At 55.6% G+C, this 17,670-nt stretch overlaps 2 protein-coding genes across 5 annotated transcripts; one reads left to right on the top strand and one right to left on the bottom strand.

The window, feature by feature from the left end:
- Window positions 1–1,782: 1,782 nt before the first annotated feature.
- Window positions 1,783–10,298, bottom strand: R3HDM4 (R3H domain containing 4). Its single transcript, XM_045831486.1, has 8 exons — window positions 10,164–10,298; window positions 5,882–6,036; window positions 5,354–5,478; window positions 4,824–4,947; window positions 4,586–4,671; window positions 4,062–4,147; window positions 3,926–3,981; window positions 1,783–2,856 (listed from the first exon to the last, which is right to left on the bottom strand). Exons 1-8 carry the CDS (start codon window positions 10,244–10,246, stop codon window positions 2,753–2,755), a joined length of 819 nt encoding a protein of 272 aa, XP_045687442.1. The 5' UTR covers window positions 10,247–10,298; the 3' UTR covers window positions 1,783–2,752.
- Window positions 10,299–10,349: 51 nt separating this feature from the next.
- Window positions 10,350–16,442, top strand: KISS1R (KISS1 receptor). 4 transcript variants are annotated; one of them, XM_045831522.1, is made up of 7 exons: window positions 10,350–10,448; window positions 10,747–10,830; window positions 13,229–13,571; window positions 14,303–14,427; window positions 14,939–15,074; window positions 15,312–15,544; window positions 15,728–16,442. In XM_045831522.1, the coding sequence occupies exons 3-7, from the start codon at window positions 13,328–13,330 to the stop codon at window positions 16,121–16,123; spliced, it is 1,134 nt and encodes a 377-aa protein (XP_045687478.1). In that variant the 5' UTR covers window positions 10,350–10,448; window positions 10,747–10,830; window positions 13,229–13,327; the 3' UTR covers window positions 16,124–16,442. The 4 variants fall into 4 exon arrangements, with proteins under 4 accessions (XP_045687478.1, XP_045687479.1, XP_045687475.1 ...); XM_045831523.1 differs by having other exon boundaries at window positions 15,287–15,544; XM_045831519.1 differs by having other exon boundaries at window positions 14,939–15,544.
- Window positions 16,443–17,670: the final 1,228 nt, after the last annotated feature.

The raw sequence follows: 17,670 nt of genomic DNA, 5'->3' as shown, positions 1-17,670 counted from the left end.
GGCTGGGGCTCCGGCCCCGCCCCACTTCCGGACTTGTTTGTGTGAGCGTGATAGACTCTTAGCTGTTACCTGAGTTTTATTTGTTAGAGTAACAGGTATTTTTTCGTATTTTTTCAGCCCCAATGAACTACCCCATTTGGTTACGCTGTGTGCTGCACTGTCATGTAAAGATGGGTTGCTAAACCTTTGTAACGTAATTCACCCTTAATGAAAGTATTTATATATTCTCTAAGTAACGCCAGGGTCTAGACTCATCCACCTAACTTGGGTTCCTTTTTGTAACGCATCAGTCCGAAGTAGGATGATAAAAAGGTTAGCGTGTCACCTGCGCGAGGATAACACGTAAATTCGCGAGATGTGTGTCCCACATTTTGTTTTTCTAAAATCCGTGGGTAGGGAACTGAGATTGGGTGAGAAAGTGCCTTGCTCAGTCCAGGGCTGTCCCAACCTCAAAGCCCATTCTCAACTCCTCCTATACAAGTTGGTTCCATTCTGTATTTGCATACTTTTGTATTGTTTATAGGTGGGCAGGCAGGTGCTGATAGGTGAGGTAACTTATCCAACATTCCGGATTTCCACACCTTCCCCAACTTCTCCGAAAGCTGCTGTTCCTACTAGGTGCTACGCTCTCCCCAATTTGGAGGGTCTTCTGTAGGACGGCCTCCTGGGATTTCAGGGGAGGGTGACCAGGCGGAAGGCATCACCTGGACAAAGGCCTGAAGACCCGGCAGCCTGGGAACCGAGCTGAGGAAGAGGAGCAAGAAGGACCCCACACAGCCGCCCTCCCTGAGGCCCAGTCCTGTCCTCTGGGAACCTGGGGTTGGATCCCCTTTACAAATGGGAGCCTCCAAGCTTGTTACTCAAATATCTCCTTTTGTCCTCATTACTTGCCATTTGGATTTCCATTATTTAGCGTCTACCTTTAAAACTAAACACGTTAAAATGGAATGCAGTGTCCCAGTGCCCACTGGTTTCTAACACGGTACCCCGATAAAAGAAACTGGGCTTCTTGGAGAAATACATCAGCCCAGCCCAAGCATCATGTAACCGCAGAAAGTCAGGACCCTGTTGCTCAAGAAATGAAAACCTCACAATGATGGGGGTCCCTAAAGAGACACAGGACTCCACTGAGAGCAGCCAAACCTGAAAACATTTCTGCAACAAAATCAAGTAACACTGCATTATAACCCAAAGTAGGAAGTAAATACACATGCCTTCACACTGGTATAAATGACTGAGTAAATTCACATGGGTAAAGAGAACTCCTCTGCAGTCCTCCCCATAATTAACTCTCTGCCCTCAGGGAGGTGGAGCTAAGGGACACGGGAGCCACTAGGGGCTAGGAGAGGTGGGAGGCTAGGAGATGTGAGGGGCTAGGAGAGGTGGGAAGCAAGAGCTTGCGTCACTTTTAAATTTGGACTTCTGGCCTTCAGAACTGGGAGACAGTAAACCCCCGCTGCTTTCAGCCTGAGTGTGGGTGATTTTACTGCAGTGTGCGGTGTTTTGTGCAGCTCCCCCAGAAACTTCACGTGACTTTTTGGAGGTCATGCAGCTGAGGAGTGGCAGAACTCATGTTTGAGCCTGGGCACCCAGCAGGGCCCAGGGCAGCAAAGCCAACAGCAGATGTGCCTGGCAGTCTCATCAAGTGCCTCCCCCCTCAGGGTGTCACTCAGTGTGGAGGCCCTCCTCCAAGCCCTTGCCCCTCCGTGACCAGGGCCTGGGCACATCCTGAGCACCTATCTTGCCCCCAGCCCTGCCCCAAAAGAAAACTCCACACCTGGAGACCAGAGCACCAGAAATTTATTGAATTCTCCACTTTTCCCAAAGTACAACTAGCCACACATACGGGAGTAAAGGTAGGGAGTCCCACAACCCTGCTCTTATGGCCCAGGTCAGGGTGACCAGCATAGGGATACCCCAAAGCAACAGGCCAGAGTCAGGCTTGGGGTGGTGGGAGGTGAAGAGACATGAAGAGGGGAGCGTGGTAGTGAGAGGGCAGAGGCTTCTGGCTGGAAGTCCCGGACCCCCAGGATGAAGAGAAGGGAGAAAAATTGGGGAGAGGGGTTGTAGAGCAGGCAGGGCCCCAAGAGCCACCCAAAGACACCAGGGGAGGAAAACACACATTCCAAAATGAGGGTAAAACCAGCCAGTAAGACACAGCTTCTGTCCTGGGTCACAGGACATCGGTGTGTATACGCATGCACACACACACTCACAATACGTAATGCTCCTGGGGTGAGGGCAGCACCCCAGAGACCCCCCAATTCTAGCCAAAAATTGGGAGGGAGGTCAAACAGAGGATAAAACAAGTCTCCCCGATTTATCAGTTGGGGCAAGTATTTGGTTTTTCTTCCCAAAAGGGAAATTTAAAAATCTACCTATCATGCCGAATTCATTAAAAGTGATTTAAAAAATTAAAAAAAAACACAAAAAACAAAAAACCCTAGAAGTCCTCCTTGCTTAAGCTTCACACTGGGCTAAAAAGCCGACCCAAAAAGGAACATGGAAGTGAACAGGCCAGGTCTCCCCATCCAAATACAAGTCCCAGAGCAGAAAGCTATGGGCCTGACATAGTCTGGGGCAGCTCCAGCTACCAGCATTTACCTGGAAGAGCTGGGATAGGATGGGGCCAGGGTGAGAGTGCCACCCCATGAGGGAGAGCATGTTTCCAAGGACAAATTCTAAAAATAACAAACATTTTAGTGGGTGGTATAGGAAGTCTTGACAGGAAAGGGGGGCAGGTGGGCTGCCATCAGCTGCGTTGCTCCAGGTAAGCGGACAGAAGCAGCCCAGGGGGAAGGAAGTCCAGGTGCCGATTGCTGACCTTCATCTGCCTCTTGCCCTCCAGGTTGGCACCTGTAAGAGTGACCAGTGGGGCAAAAATGAAAGGAATGCAAGAGTCATGGCGCACATAGGGGCTGTGCCCTTGGCTCTTCCTGCTGGAGGTCTCGGCAAGCTGGCACTTGGGGTCTGGCTGACCGTGCTGGGCTCAAGAGAACAGCTCTAGCTCCATGAGAACCTCCCTCTGCAACCCGTTTCATCCTTTCTGTTCCTTATCCCGTGTTCAGAAGGATGCCCTGAGAAACTCCTGGCCCGGAACAAGTATCCTGCCTCCTTCCTGGTCTCCTCCTTCCCCCGCTGCCCTAGGGCTGACTCTGAAGCTCCGTCCCACCTGGAGGCTTCTGCACAGCTGTTCCCTCACCCCTGCTCCCCATTTTGCCAGGGCCTGTCCTCCTCTGTGTTCAGGCAACCGCTGGACTCCAGCAGAGAAGCATCCCCCCTGCACCCGCCCTCCCCGTTCCATCCTGAATCTATGGAAACAAAGGCAAGCATGAGGGCTGCTTGCTGCCCTCCCACCAAGGGATGAACCATCCTGGGTTGCCATGGGAACGGTCTCCTCAGAAACTCTGAGCAGGAAATGGAGAGAGGCAGAAAGCCAGGTGTGGGGAGTGAGGGCTCAGTGGGGTGCCCAGAGCCAGCAGTGGCTTGCAAGCACCCTCTCTATAGGGCTGTGTCCCGAGACCACTCCCTTTGTAAGTGGGGACACAGGCCCTGGGAGGGGGTGCTTGCCAGAAATCATGTGTGGCACAGTGGAAGGCACTATGGCTAAATGAGGAATCTGCGGGCACTGGGATCCCCTCATCTTATATTGGGGCCCCTTGAGGCTCAGCTTCATCACCCCGTATAAGCCCTTCTTTCCCCCTGGCCCTGAGGGTATGGGTGGGGGCAGTCTGTGTACACAGCATTGCACAGGAACCTCTGAGGAATAAACACAGCACCCCACTACCACAGCTTTGCTCAAGCTGTCCCCTACCCCCACCCCACTCCCAGAAGCCTCCCGCTGAGAAGGCAAACCCCATGTAGCCTCGGTTTCCTTGGGCAGAATTGGCTCACTGGGAGGGTCCTGGGGCTGCCAGGCACTTACTGGCTGAGATGAGGTCCATGTACTGGCAGACAGCGTGGAGCAGGAGCCTCTCAAAGCTGTGGAGGAATGAGCAGTGAGTGGCCATGGGCTGGAACCAGCCACCCAAGAGCTCGCCGCGCTTGCCCCCACCCGTCACCTGTTGTCCAGCATGGCTGTGTACACAGCCTGGGGGGACACGGAAAAGAACCTCAGCAGCCGCTCCTCCCAGATCTCCAGCGTTTCCTGCAGGAGAGATAGACCCACGGTTCAGGCTGACTTTGGGATCTTGGGTGGGCTATCTAGGTTCCCCCGTGTCCAGGACAGCCTCTGGAGCTCAAAGCCCTGCATTCAAATGTGGCCTCTGACCCACATCATAAGGCTACTTAACTGGTTCCAAGGATTCCAGGCACTTAGAAATCCCCATACTTTTGAATGCCTGCAGTTTCTGCCTGGTGAACTCCTACACATCCTGCAAGGGTCCACCTTCACTACCCCTGATCCTCCCACCCTCGGGAGAGCCCTTGACCAGCCCTGGGTCCTGCATTCTGATCACAATGGTGTGTGTCCCACCCTGTCTCCATCACAGCACGCATATTAAGTAACTGGTGTCCCCTCACACCACCCCCAATTGAAAAGTTGAAACAGGCAGATGGGAAGAGATAGCCCCAGCCTGGTACTCACCATGGGGATGCGACTCCGCTTGAGAACAGCTCGAAGGCGCTTGCTGATGCGCTGGAAGCATTCTCCGGGGGTGTAAGCAGGGTCTTCTGCAAGAGTCCAAGGCTTAGGGCAGCAGCTAAAGCAAACCGCCTGCCTGCCCCTGCCAGGCTCCTCCCCACCTGACCCCAGCCCACCCCACATACTAGGCCAGCCCCCAGTCCACCTGCCTGGCCCCCTGTCCACCCCATGCAGGCCGCACCTCTCCTCCGGTCCTCCCCCCGGTTAGGCCCCCTCCTCCGCGCCTTGCTCTTGCCCTCATCCTCCAGGTACTGAAGGACCCGCTCCTGCTCCTCCCCAGAGCGGTTCATGAAGTCATTCCAGACCTGGAACAGAGGCAGGCAGGCCCTGAGCTAATGACAGTTAGTTTCTGGGCCTCAGTTTCCCCATCTGGCCAATGTACACGGGGGTCACAAAGTGCATGGAAATACTCCTTGTGGACGCCTTTGCCCACTGGACCCACCATTTGCTCATGGGTCACTGAGGACCTGCTCCTCTGGGGAGGGGTTTCTATGTATATGAGTAGATGAATCATGGGTGCTGGAAGGTTCTGGCCTTGTCTGGGGACCCCGAAGGAAATTGAAGGGGCATTCGTCATGGGACCAGAGGTGGGCAGATACTCCTGGCAGAGGCACTACCACAGGCAATGCCTGGTACTGAGAGCCAGAACAGAAATGCAGAGGCCAGTGTGGCTGGAGTAGATGGAGCCAGCGAAGGGGGAAGGGGTCTCACCTCTACATAGGTCTCATTGTTGCAGGCCTCTGCAAAGATGCCGGGTGCTGCGGGGGGTGCCAGGTCCCCATCCTCCGGACCAAGTGTGCCCCCGTCTGTCTCCAGCAGGGTCAGAAGGTACTGGGCTACAGGGAAAGAGATGGTCTCTGGGCTGGGGTGTGGCATTTGGGGCCCCCCAGGCTCCACAGATACTGGTGGAACATCTTTCCTCCCCATCCTTCTGTGTTTATGGTCTTTATTCTCTGGCTTATACCAGCCTCCCCACCTCCACACTCCAGCTGTCTTTCCCAGAAGGCATAGAAACCATCCTGCCTCCAGAACTCCTCCTACCTCTCCCTGCCTTGTTGAACTTCTACACACTCTTTAAAGCCCAAGCTCCAATGCCCAAAACTCCCTCTGGTCCTGCTCCAGCATTGCCCAGCTCAGGGCCAGGCTCATGGTAAGGACAACAGATACTTTCAACATGCACACCATTCTCGTCTGAGGCCTAGGAACCACCAGGAGGTGTCCTGACCCCTGCTCACTCACTGTTCTCCAAGCGCTGGAGGCTCTTCCGCCCCTTGGCCTTGGGCACAAGGTCTGAGTTCCGCACAGCCTGGTTGATGAAGTGCTGCTTCCGCTTGGAGGCTGAGAACCTCTTCACCTGGGAGCCAGCTAGAGTGGGCAAGCATCCTGCAAGGTGTCTGTGGGTGGGGGTTTGGGAATGGGGGGCAGTCCTCAGGGCCAAGATCCCCAGGCAGATCCCAACCACTGCCATTTTACCATAACCATCACCTGCTTGGTTTCCCTCTGCAGCAGGGAGCTCACCCTCTGCCATGTGTGTAGCTCTGGACCATTACAATTTCATTGTCACATCACCCGAAAGGCAGGCATAATCATGATGACAGATCAGTAAGCTGCGGCTCAGAGCAAACCCTTGCCTGAATTCACACATTGGGTGGGTAGCCGAGAAAAGCAGTTCCCCCCTCCCCCAGGCTTCCAGATGTTAGCTGCTAGCCAGTGAGGCCCAGAGTGCATGGAATTTGAACACCACCATCCTCCGGGAGTTTCTCAAAGACATGATTCACCTGAGCCCAGCTGCCACAAGCAGGGAAGGGGCTGGAGTGCCTCCCCCCACACCCCGTTAATCTCCGTTAATCTGCCCTCCTCAGAGCAAGTGGCATTAAGTACAGAGATGGATTAGCAGTGCCACCAAGCCTCCTGCTGGGCACTCACTGGCCAGGTGTCAGGGAGCAGCAGGGGACTCTTAGATGAAAACTTCCTGACAAGGAGAAGTTGCTGGGCCTTCCTGGTCAGCCCCTGACAATCCCAAACCATAGGATGGTCCCCACCAGACTCATATAGACCACAGAATGGTCCCCACTGGGCCCAGAAACCCTCACACTGTGGGGTGATGGTGGATTCCGGCCCTTAAAGGGTGTGGGGTGCCGAGATTCCCCAACCCGTGTCCTAACTCCCTTCCCCTCATTCATTCTACTCCAGTCGTCTCCGGCTCCTCCTCTAGTAAGTCGGACACAGTCCCACCTCTGCACCTTTGCACTGGCTGTGCCCTCTACCTGATGACAATCCCCTAAACTCTGAAGGGCTCACTGGTTCACTTCCTTTTGGCTTCTGTTGAAATCTGCTCAGTGAAACCGCAACCTCTTCTGTCTACTCCTTTGGCTTTCTGACCACTGAACATTCTGCTCCACTGATGACTGCTCTCCTCTCCCACTAGGTCATAACTTCCACGTGGGCACTCATAGCCATGCCTGGCACGCAGTAGCTGCTCAGAAAATTAACTGCTGGATCAGATGTCCCAGAAAATCCCTTTGAGTGCTTTAAGTCTGGGAAAGGGCACTCAAAACCAAGAGAAGCTGGGACAGGCACCCTACCCTGGCAACCCAGCCCCCATCTGTTTGATTTCCTCCTGGGATGGAAAGCTCACCTCCTCAGTCACACCAATGATCATAGCAACATCCTTGGGTTGAATGTTCACATATGAAGTCAGCACAGGATCCAACCTGAGAGTTGCCTTCCAGAGGCCCAAACACCCCTCCACCCCAAACCCCAGATTCATTCATGGCCTCCCTGGGGCTCCAGTGCCTATGTCTCTACTCCAGGAGCTGGACAGAGTCCAGGATGAAAGCCTGGTTGGGCCGATAACAGAAGCCACATCCGGGGAGAGCTGTCAGGGGGCGTCAGAGCAGGGCAGGACCCAGTGAGAGAGCTCCAGCCCCCAGGGCACGGGGCTCTAAGAAATGGGGCTTCTTGGCACCACCAAGGAAGGAGCAGAGCTAAGATTTGAATCTGAGTCTGAACAGGACCACGCCCCCCAACAGGAGGAAACCTCCCTCCTGCTTCATTCGTGGGTCCACAGAAATCTGCAGTGGGCTCCCCAGACCAAAGTCCATGTAGCTAAGACCCAACTGGTATCTTCCCTGCTCCACTACCACCCATGGCTCCCCAGCACCCTCAGGACAAGGACCAGCCCTCCCTTGACCTGGCATTGGAAGCCCTGCCTGTCCTGAACTCAGACCACATGGTCTGTGCCTGGGCCCAAAGGCACTAAGGGGGCGTTTTACCCTCTTGTGGGCCTCAAGCACTGAGCTGAGCACTGAAAAGGGAGTCCACAGTCGATTCAAGTTTGCTGACTTCAACCAGATTCCAGCAGGAGATAAGAAACACGTGGCCTAGACAGTGGCCCCCTGCCCCAATCCCCACTCAAGACACAGAGAGGACGGGGCATAGAGGGAGCAGAGCACAATTACCTAGCAAGTCAATTTGCAATAAAGGCTGGGGGAGGGTGTTGGATATCAGTATAAACTTTATATAAAATATCTCTACATGGCAAAACATCGATGCCTGACCTCATCTCTACCCTGAGGGCCTCCTCTGCTCCGGCCACATGGGTCTTTTCATGTGCCTCAGACTAGCCAGCAATGACCCACCTCACGACCCTTGCACACACTGAGCCCTCTGCCTGGAGCACCCTTTCTCAGCTCCTTTTGGCCTCTGCTCAAACGTCACCTCCCTCCCGGAAAACTGCCCCGCCCCCCACTGGCCCAAACAACCCAGTTTGCCTGTTTCACCAGTTGACACCCAAAATCAGCTAATCCATGCACGTGTTTATTCCTTAATCTTCACCTTCCTGTGTGAAGAGGACACAGGATGAGGTCTCATGGGTCTCTCCTGTGTCCCCAATACCAGACCCACAGCAGGTGTTCAACAGCTGCTTGTTTACATGTCCAGTGCAGATCCTCCCCTTTGCAGATTGGGAAATTGAGAACCCAGAGGGGCACCTGAGGCTTCTTGAACAGGCCCAGTGGTGAACAGCTGCTAAGTCAGGTTGGGTTTTGGGGGACCAGATTCCAGTGCCCCCAATTCTGCTCCCTGAAATGGGGAATTTTGACACCCGCTGCCCTGAGGAAAAATCACCTTCTCTGACCTGTCCCCTCCCCCAGAAGCAGGCAAGAGAGGAACCTACTTCCCTGGCAGGAACCCAAAGGGCTCAGGGCAGAGGTGACTCAGGCTGGGTGGGGCCAGCTGAATCCCCCATGCAGAAGTGGCCGCACCCCCCAAGACTTGGAGGGGGGCACCCTGTTTGGGTGAAAGGAACCAGGCAGGCAGATACCCACTCTGGGTGGTTGAGGTCTCTTAAAAGAGGTATTGTCTCTTTCTGGTAGGTACGCACATCTGTAGAGACCAGCAGGTCTCTGGTAAGTGCCCAGAGAAGATAACATTAGGGAATAATAAAGTACAATAGCCCTGGCCAGTGTGGCTCAGTTTGTTGGGCATCATCCTCAAAACAAAAGGTTGTGGGTTCAATTCCCATCAGGGTGCATGCCTGGGTCACAGGGTTGGTCCCTTGTTGGAGCCCATTTGAGAGGCAACCAATTCATGTTTCTGTCTCACATCAATCTCTCTTTTCCTCTCCTCTCCCTACCTTCCCCTTTGTCTAAATAAATGAAATCTTTAAAATAAATAACAACAACAATAATAATGATGAAATTATAAAATCCTTTAAAAATAATAAAGATGTTTAAGATAATTAAAGAATGGACACTCCAGTGCTGGGCACCTCAGGGGGCACAGCGTCACTGATCCCCCAGCCACTCTGAGAAGAAGCCACTGTTATTATCACACTTCACAAGTGGGGAAACTGAGGCTCAGAAGGGCAGAACATTCAGGTTTCTGCAACACCAGGGTTCAGAGAGAATCTGAGACCCAAACGACCCACAGTCATATTGGGGGGTCTACACCCATATAGGGTCTCTCTACCTGCTTCATGCCTCCCTCCTGAACAGAGAGGCTCGGGTTGACCAGGTTTTAAGATATCCGCTCCCACCCCCGCCCCCGTTAATCTGAGTATGTAGCCACAGGTAAACCACAGCCATGTAAACTCGGGGGTGGGGGAGCGGATAACTCAGCCGGGGATCCAGCCCTAGCTGTGGGGTGACTACCCAGCCTGGGAAAGGACGACTGCGCGTGGATAAAAGCTCTAGGGACACCACACAGCGGCCGCCTCACCCAAGCAGTAAAAGGCTCACAGGACCCCAAGATGGTCCAGTACCCGAGACTCCAGGGCCGCCGGGGTCCTTAAACCCACAATCGAGATGTGCCCCCTCCACCCCAGCAAATATCCGGGTGTGTCGGGATGGGATTTCTCCAGGTAAACACGGGGTAACAATAAGACCCCCACCCCTTCCCACGTCTAGGGGCTGTCATGGAGGCGGGGCGGGCCCGGGGCTGCAGCTGGGGAGGACCCCGAGGGGAGGGAGCCCCAGAGCCCCGGTGGCGGTGGCGCGCCCGCCCGCCCCACCGCGCTCACTGCGTCTGGCGCCTGCCCGGAATGACCCCTGCGGTCGCCGCCACCTCCTCTGAGCAGCCCTCGGGGTTCTCCAGAGCGACCATAGCTCAAATGTCGCTGTCGCCGCGGCCAGGTGGCAAGGCCTTCTCTGGACCGGGCAGGAAGTGACGGACGCCCAGAGGCGGGCCGGGGCGGATCTAGGAGGCTGGCCGCGCGGGGCGGGGACTGCCTCCAGGAAGGCGGCCAGACCCCGGGCTGCGGTTGGAGTGGGTACCCAGCCTTCGGGGGACCTAAGGAGAAACTGAGGTGGAGAGTGAGGGGACGGTGGCCACAAACCTAGGGTGCGGGCATAGCGGGGCACCCAGCCCCGGGGAATGGGAAACTGGGGCTTGGGTAAGAGGGGCGGAAAGGGATGTCCGTTCCCGGGGCAGTGGAAAGATGAAATGAGCCATACTCCTCCTCCACTCGACACCCATGGCGACTTTGCTTCCACCGGCCCCCTTCCAGTCGTTCATTAAAGTGAGGCCCCCGGAGCACCAGCTGGGTGCCTCAGTTTACTCATCTCTAAAATTAGGACGTCAACGCCACCCCTTTTGCCTTTTAGGACTTATTCATTTAACAGACACGGCCGCTTCAGGGCTCTGCGGACCCAGCAATGACCAAGATGGACCCCTCCCTCACCCAGCAGGTGGGGAAAAGGAGCCTCTGGGCTAGGGACTGGCAAGCTGCAAAAGCAGGAACAGTGTGCCAGGAAGAGGGAACAGCCAACAACATCCAGAGTGGCCAGAGCAGGGAGATGAGGGGGCAGGGAGAACAGAGGTAGAGGTGGGGGGGAGGGGGCAGACCCCTGAGCCTGGTGGCCCTGTGAGGACAGGTCTGGGTTTTGGTCCTGAGGGCAATGGGGAGCCACAGGAGGGCTTAGGGTACAGAATTAAACCTGTTTAGAATCTAGAATCCACCCTTCAGTCTACAAGAAAACTGGGAACCTGTACCACAGGCATGCGACTAGCCGGATCCAGCCAGTACAAATTGTGCAGGACCAATACCCCAATTATTTTAATAAATAAAAAACAAGGTAGGGCCCTGACTGGTGTGGCTCAGTGGATTCGGTGCTGGCCTGAGAACCAAAGGGTTGCCGGTTTGATTCCCAGTCAGGGCACATGCCTGGGCTGCAGGCCAGGTCCCCAGTTGGGGGTGTGCAAGAGGCAACCACACGCTGATGTTTCTCTCCCTTTCTTTCTCCTTCCCTTTCCCTCTGTCTAAAAATAAATAAACTTTTAAAAAAGAACAAGGTAGGGAGAAAAAGGAAGAGCAACGAAAAGATCCTGCCTTTTGGTCCTCCAGTCTAGACCAAAATGTCCTGGGTTCCATTCCCACTCAGGGCACATGACCGTGTTGGAAGCCAGGTTCCCGTTCGGGAGTGTGTGAGCGGCGATTGATCGGCATTTGACCGGTGGCCTCTCGATTCACAGGCCGGCGCTCAGTCCACTGAGCCACGCCAATCAGGGCTGAATAAATAAAATCTTTTTTAAAAAGTTTTGCCCTGGCTGGCGTAGCTCAGTGGATTGAGCATGGGCTGTGAACCAAAGCATCGCAGGTTTGATTCCCAGTCAGGGCACATGCCTGGGTTGCAGGCCATGACCCCCAGCAACCACACATTGATGTTTCTCTCATTCTCTCTCTCTCTCCCTCCTTTCCCTCTCTAAAAAAAAAATAAATAAAATATTTAAAAAATACAAAATAAATTTAAAAAATCAATCTTATAAAAAAAAGTTCCCAAAGAACTCATACCGTAGGCAAATGTGCCCAGATGCAAAAGAAATCGACGGTGACACATGTCAGGAAAGAAGACAGAAGGGGAGAGGGGCTCTGGGGGCACAAAGGTAGCCGTCCTGCTCTGGCCCATGACTCGCCAGTTCTAGAGTGCGAGGCCCAGGCCCTGACTCACGGGGCCTCACTTCCCGGGAACCTGGGCTGCACCTGCACATCCTCCCGGACCCTCTGCCTGTGGCGAGCTGCTGCCACTCCCCAGAGCCCCCACCTCGAAGGTCCAGCCTCCTGCTGACTGCTCCCCCAGGCCCATTCACCTCAGCAGCTTCCCCCAAATGGTTCCTCTACTCACACCTGGTGACCGAGGGTCTCTTCGCCCTCACTTGTCCCTCATTACCACTCCACATGGATTTTTCTTCCCACTCTAATTTTTATTCTGATTTGTCAGGAATAATTTTGAAGGTAAAAAAGGGTGAACAGGAAAATGTTCTCCTCCCCCTGGCTCTTTGTATTTACCCCTGTAGACAGCCAATGTGCTTTGATGCTCATGCATGTGTATTCATTTCTCCCCTCCTCCTTGTTTTAGTCTTTTTATACAAATGGCAGCATTTTTCTCTGCTGCAGACTACTCCACAATGGCGCCGTCCCAGTACACTCTTGCGTGCCTCGTGGGTTAGTCTCTGGGGGTCCAAGTGGCACAGGTGTCTACGTGCCCTATTGTTCTTATTTAAAAGGTTTTGTTTATTTATTTTTAGAGAGGGAAGGGAGGTAGAAAGAGGAGAAACATTAATGTGAGAGAGAAACAGCAATTGGTTGCCTCTCACCTGTGCCCCGACTGAGGGAAGACAAAACCCACAACCCAGGCATGCTCCCTGACTGGGAGTCAAACCCTCCTCCTTTCTCTTCGAGGGACGACGCCCAACCAACTGAACCGCACCTGTCATCTTCTAACGGCCAGACCCCAGGAGCAGTGAGTCTGTATCCCCTGGTCAGGGTGGGTCCTTCCACAGCAGCCCCCACACAGGCTACCCCACCCCAGCTGCATCCCAATCCCTCCTCCTCCAGTCCATCTCTTCCAGTGCTCTCACCCTGACCTCAGTGGGACAGGGAGAGGGGGAGAAGTTTGCTGTGTAGGAGGGGACACAGGCAGGGGAAGGAGTGGCAAGTGGCTGCAGGAGGGCAGGAAGGAGGGGACAAGCAGGGCGGGGGGAGGGGGTAATCAGGTATAAATGCTAGGTGGCTGCTGTGTGCAAGCAGAGGCACAGCTGAGTCCAGCGGCTTTAGATCCCTTGCCTTCCAGCCTACACCTTTCTCAGCTCCGCAGGTACATACCCAGCAGGTGGCCAGGACGAGGATCTCCAAGGCAATCGGGTGCAATCCCAGAGGGCAACCAGTAGGAAGAGGGTCACAAAGCCATGTATGACTTTCCCAAGTCTGGACCCAACGTATCCTGGTGGGCACTGGCCAACGCATCTGGCTGTCCAGGCTGCAGCACCAACGTCTCAGATGGCCTGGCTCACGCGTTGTGGCCCGTAGATGCCTGGCTGGTGCCGCTCTTCTTTGGTGTGCTGATGCTGCTCGGCCTGACGGGGAATTTGCTCGTCATTTTTGTCATCTGTCGCCACAAGCAGATGCGCACGGTGACCAACTTCTACATAGGTGAGCACCTGGGCACTTCGAGGTGCCTGCCCGCCGCTCCCAGAGGGGAGTCTCTCCCCTGCCCATCTCCAGTCCTTTTCCTGTTGTCCCTGTACCTCAGGTTAGAGGTCACAAACTCTGGCATTGGAAGGTTCATGAGGGCCAGCCCAGGCTGCTGTAGTTAGAAGGCGGGTAGAAGAGCGTGGCTTGGAGAGCTGGCCCCTCCCACTCCAGGTAGATGTCTGGTTGAAATGTCATTCTTCTGTCACAGTATCCAGTGAATAAAGCAGTGGGGGGAGGGACTGCTTGTCCTGCCAGCTCCCAGTTTACAACCTCCGCCACAGTGGTTTGGGTTTGCACACTTGTGTGATGGGGTGGCCTAGTGCACAGGTGCGTGCTCAGTCAGTGTTCTCCATTCTGTGGAGGATTTTGAGGGGGCATCACTGTCTCCAATTTGCAGATGAGTAAACCGAGGTTCAGAGGGGCAGGGTCTCCCAGGCCTGCTCAGGCTCTCCCAGACCTGATGGGGTGAGCAGAGCTCCGTCAGGTCTGGGAGCTGGAATGGTTATGAAGCCTGTGTTGGAGGATGTTTGAAATGTAAGAGGGAAGGCTGGAGGATGCATGTAGTGAGCCTTCTGGAGCCATCCTACTGGTCACTCGGACAAAGAAGAGTGCTAGGGAGCTGGACCAGAAGCGCTGGGTGGCTGAGGCCTGGGCCCCATGTCCAGCACCCCCACATTGTCTGTCTGCAGCCAACCTGGCAGCCACGGACGTGACCTTCCTGCTGTGCTGTGTGCCGTTCACCGCCCTGCTCTACCCTCTGCCTGCCTGGGTGCTGGGAGACTTCATGTGCAAGTTTGTCAACTACATTCAGCAGGTGAGCTGGGGCTTTAGGAGAGGAGCTGGGGGACATGGGGTGTGGTCTGGGTGTGGGTGGGCTGGCCCCATCCATAGCAGGTGGGAGTGGGGTTAGAGTTTGGTGGGTGGGGCTAGGAGGAAGTGTAGCCTTGAGGGGATGGGGTGGGGGTGGGGGAGTGGAGGACCTGGGCAATGGGAAGGGATACAGATAGGTGCTGGGAGTCCATGACGGGCACAGGGAGGGCTCTCCCAGTTCTCGCCCTGCCTGTCCCTAGGATGGCTCTGCCTCTCTTTGTCTCAGCCCCTGGGTCTCAGCAGACTCCCAGTGGCCCCCTCAAGCCCCCACCATCCTGGGGTCCTATATAGTATCACTCTTCTCCTGCCCTTTCAATTTTGTGGCATCTGAAGCCCCTTCCAGGATATGCCCTGTGTGTAGGGGCGGGCGGTACTCGCAATGTGGGCGCAGACACGGGCTTCAGACTCGAGGGATGGGGGGTGAGGAGGCACACACCAGCTCCTGGCACTCCCAGGTCTCGGTACAGGCCACGTGTGCCACCCTGACTGCCATGAGCGTGGACCGCTGGTATGTGACCGTGTTCCCTCTTCGGGCCCTGCACCGCCGCACGCCCCGCCTGGCGCTGTTTGTCAGCCTGTGCATCTGGGTGGGTGAGTGCAGCGCTGGGGCACACAGGGTGGGGGGGACAAGTCCTCATGCCCTGGCCACCTTCCTCCTCGCCGCCCCTCTCCGAGCCTCAGTCGTGCATCTGGGAAACGGGCACAATGGCGCTACCGGCAAAGAACTGCTGAGGGCGCAGACTAGGGAGGCGCCTGGGAGACCAGGGCCCTGGCCCCCTCCTACCCCTCTTCCCCCGGCAAAGTCTTTCAGCTGCGCCTGTGGTGCAGGCTCCGCAGCCGTGTCGGCTCCGGTGCTCGCTCTGCACCGCCTCTCGCTGGGGCCGCCCACCTACTGCAGCGAGGCCTTTCCCAGCCGCGCTCTCGAGCGCGCTTTTGCACTCTACAACCTGCTGGCACTCTACCTGCTGCCGCTGGTCGCCACCTGTGCCTGCTACGGGGCCATGCTTCGCCACCTGGGCCGGGCCGCCGTGCTTCTGGCGCCTGCGGACAGCGCCCTGCAGGTGCGCCTCTGGTTGGGTGGGGGGCGCGGCCAGGCAAGGAAGAGGGTAGACACAGCTGGGGGGAGGCATGACTGGAGGAATCTAAGGGGGTGGTGACCCAGTGGGGGAACCTGAGGGGACTAAGGAGGGACGCTCTGAGGGGGTGTCCCATAGCCTGTTCTCCCACCTCCCCCCATTCCCAAGGGGCAGCTGCAGGTGGAACGAGCGGACGCTGTGCGAGCCAGGGTGTCACGGCTGGTGGCGGCAGTGGTTCTGCTCTTCGCTACCTGCTGGGGCCCCATCCAGCTGTTCCTGGTGCTGCAGGCGCTGGGCCCGGCTGGCTCCTGGCACCCGCGCAGCTACGCAGCTTATGCGCTCAAGACCTGGGCGCACTGCATGTCCTACAGCAACTCAGCCCTGAACCCGTTGCTCTATGCGTTCCTGGGCTCGCATTTCCGTCAGGCCTTGCGCAGAGTCTGCTCCTGCGCTCCCCCGCGTCCCCTGCGTCCCCCACATCCCGGACCACCGGCCACGCCGCCCACCCCGCCTCCAGAACGCCCGGGAGCAACTAGCCAGGGCCAAGCAGGCTGTGCGTCCTGAGGGAACATGCTGCCCCTCTCTGAGCTGACTCGGGCGGGATGGATGGAGGTGGGCCCCTCGGGAACAGGTGTTGCTTGAACAGCAGCTGCCGTTATTCTGTTATTAATATCTTTGTTCTTGTCCAAGATAATCTTAGTGAAAATGTTTTATTCTCTTGTAACGTCTGGTACAAATTGGCTGCGATGTTTGCCGCTCTTGCTATTATGATGATTGTTTCTACATTTCCTGAAATTGAAGATGCTTTGATGCTGGCACCGTCTGCCACTTTCCAGGGAGCGTCAATAGACTCAGTAGACGTTGTTTACACACTGCCTCGTGGTTGCCTGTAGGGTTGTAAGATTCATCCCATTGTCAGTGATATTAAAATGTGAATACATCGTGCGTCTTAAAATAGATGGAACAGGATGTTATTGTTGCTACCCGGTGAGTGTCCAGCGCCTGGGCCAGAGAACCCCCCTGGGGCACAGTGCACAGAGCGGCCATACAAGATGCAGGACTGGTCCCTGTGTAACAAACTGGCCCAACAGAGTGACTTAGAACAGCAGCCGTTTTTATCTCTTACTGTTCCAAGGGGCAATGGGACTCAGCCTGGCGGTGCTGTGACCATGTGGTGTTGGCTGGCACCGGAAGTCAGTTAGGAGAAGGCTTTGCTCTAGCAGCCAGTAGCTGAGTGCTCCTCTGAGGGCCACTGGGCCTCCCCACTCTTGGTGGTCGGGAAAATCAGACATTCATTTGTAGAAACTACTGAGAAAAGGTGAAAACTACACATCTCCCGAGGTGTGGGCTTGGAAATGCTAAAATGTCGCTTTTCCACACTGAGATGTCAGAGTCCCACCAGATTTCACAAGGTGGGGTGGGAACCCCACCTCCTGGCAGGTGGGGCTGCAAGTACCTGCTGGGGGGCATAGTGCAGTCTCCCCAACAGCCCTGCAGGCCGAAGGCTTCGTGGCACCGGAGAGCTGCCCGAACCTCAGAGGGCCCCAGATTATATGGGGACATGGCTCTCCAAACAACCCAGGTTTGCAGAGATACGCGTGTGAGACCGAGTCTGGAACGTTATGCCATTTTGACATCAGCCTAAAGCTTGTTTGTTCTGGTTTTCAAGACCCAGCCTCCAGAATGGGCTGGATATGAGGGTGAAATTCTTTTTGCTCATGGGCTCTGCCCACCTCCCACTTCCCCCCAGTCACTATCTTCCCGTGGCTCCCTGAACTGCTGCCATTCTTCTTGCATCGGGGGCCTTTACACATGCAATTTCCTCTGTTGTGCCAGGTGTACCCTCTCGCACACATCACGTCTCCGGCCAGCTGCCTCCCCTCCTGGGAAGTCCTCCCAACTCCCTCCAGGATGGGTCAGGCATTCCACCTGTGATGGGAACATCACAGCTCTAACAGCCTGACATGGTGCCTTCTGGGTGCATGCCTCACTTGGTCTCTCAGGCATACCCAGAGCCCAGTGTACAGTAAAGCTGAATAAATATTTGTGGAATGAATAAGCAGATGTGTTGTGGGGATTCAAAAAAAGAAGTATGTGCGAGTGGCAGGGTT

This window comes from Phyllostomus hastatus, unplaced genomic scaffold (assembly GCF_019186645.2).
Source record: "Phyllostomus hastatus isolate PE091 unplaced genomic scaffold, TTU_PhHast_1.1 phas_contig_159, whole genome shotgun sequence".
NCBI lineage: Eukaryota > Metazoa > Chordata > Mammalia > Chiroptera > Phyllostomidae > Phyllostomus > Phyllostomus hastatus.
This window is presented reverse-complemented; position numbering and strand designations above follow the sequence as displayed.

Excerpts from the sequence above, each read along its gene's own strand:
- R3HDM4 (XM_045831486.1), bottom strand. The coding sequence starts at position 10,246 with ATGGTCGCTCTGGAGAACCCCGAGGGCTGCTCAGAGGAGGTGGCGGCG. Across the intron at positions 6,037-10,163 it reads CCGGGCAGGCGCCAGACGCA|ACACCTTGCAGGATGCTTGC; the intron begins GTGAGCGCGGTG and ends CCCCACCCACAG. Across the intron at positions 2,857-3,925 it reads CATGGACCTCATCTCAGCCA|GTGCCAACCTGGAGGGCAAG; the intron begins GTAAGTGCCTGG and ends TCACTCTTACAG.
- KISS1R (XM_045831519.1), top strand. The coding sequence starts at position 13,328 with ATGTATGACTTTCCCAAGTCTGGACCCAACGTATCCTGGTGGGCACTG. Across the intron at positions 13,572-14,302 it reads GGTGACCAACTTCTACATAG|CCAACCTGGCAGCCACGGAC; the intron begins GTGAGCACCTGG and ends GTCTGTCTGCAG. Across the intron at positions 14,428-14,938 it reads TTGTCAACTACATTCAGCAG|GTCTCGGTACAGGCCACGTG; the intron begins GTGAGCTGGGGC and ends TGGCACTCCCAG.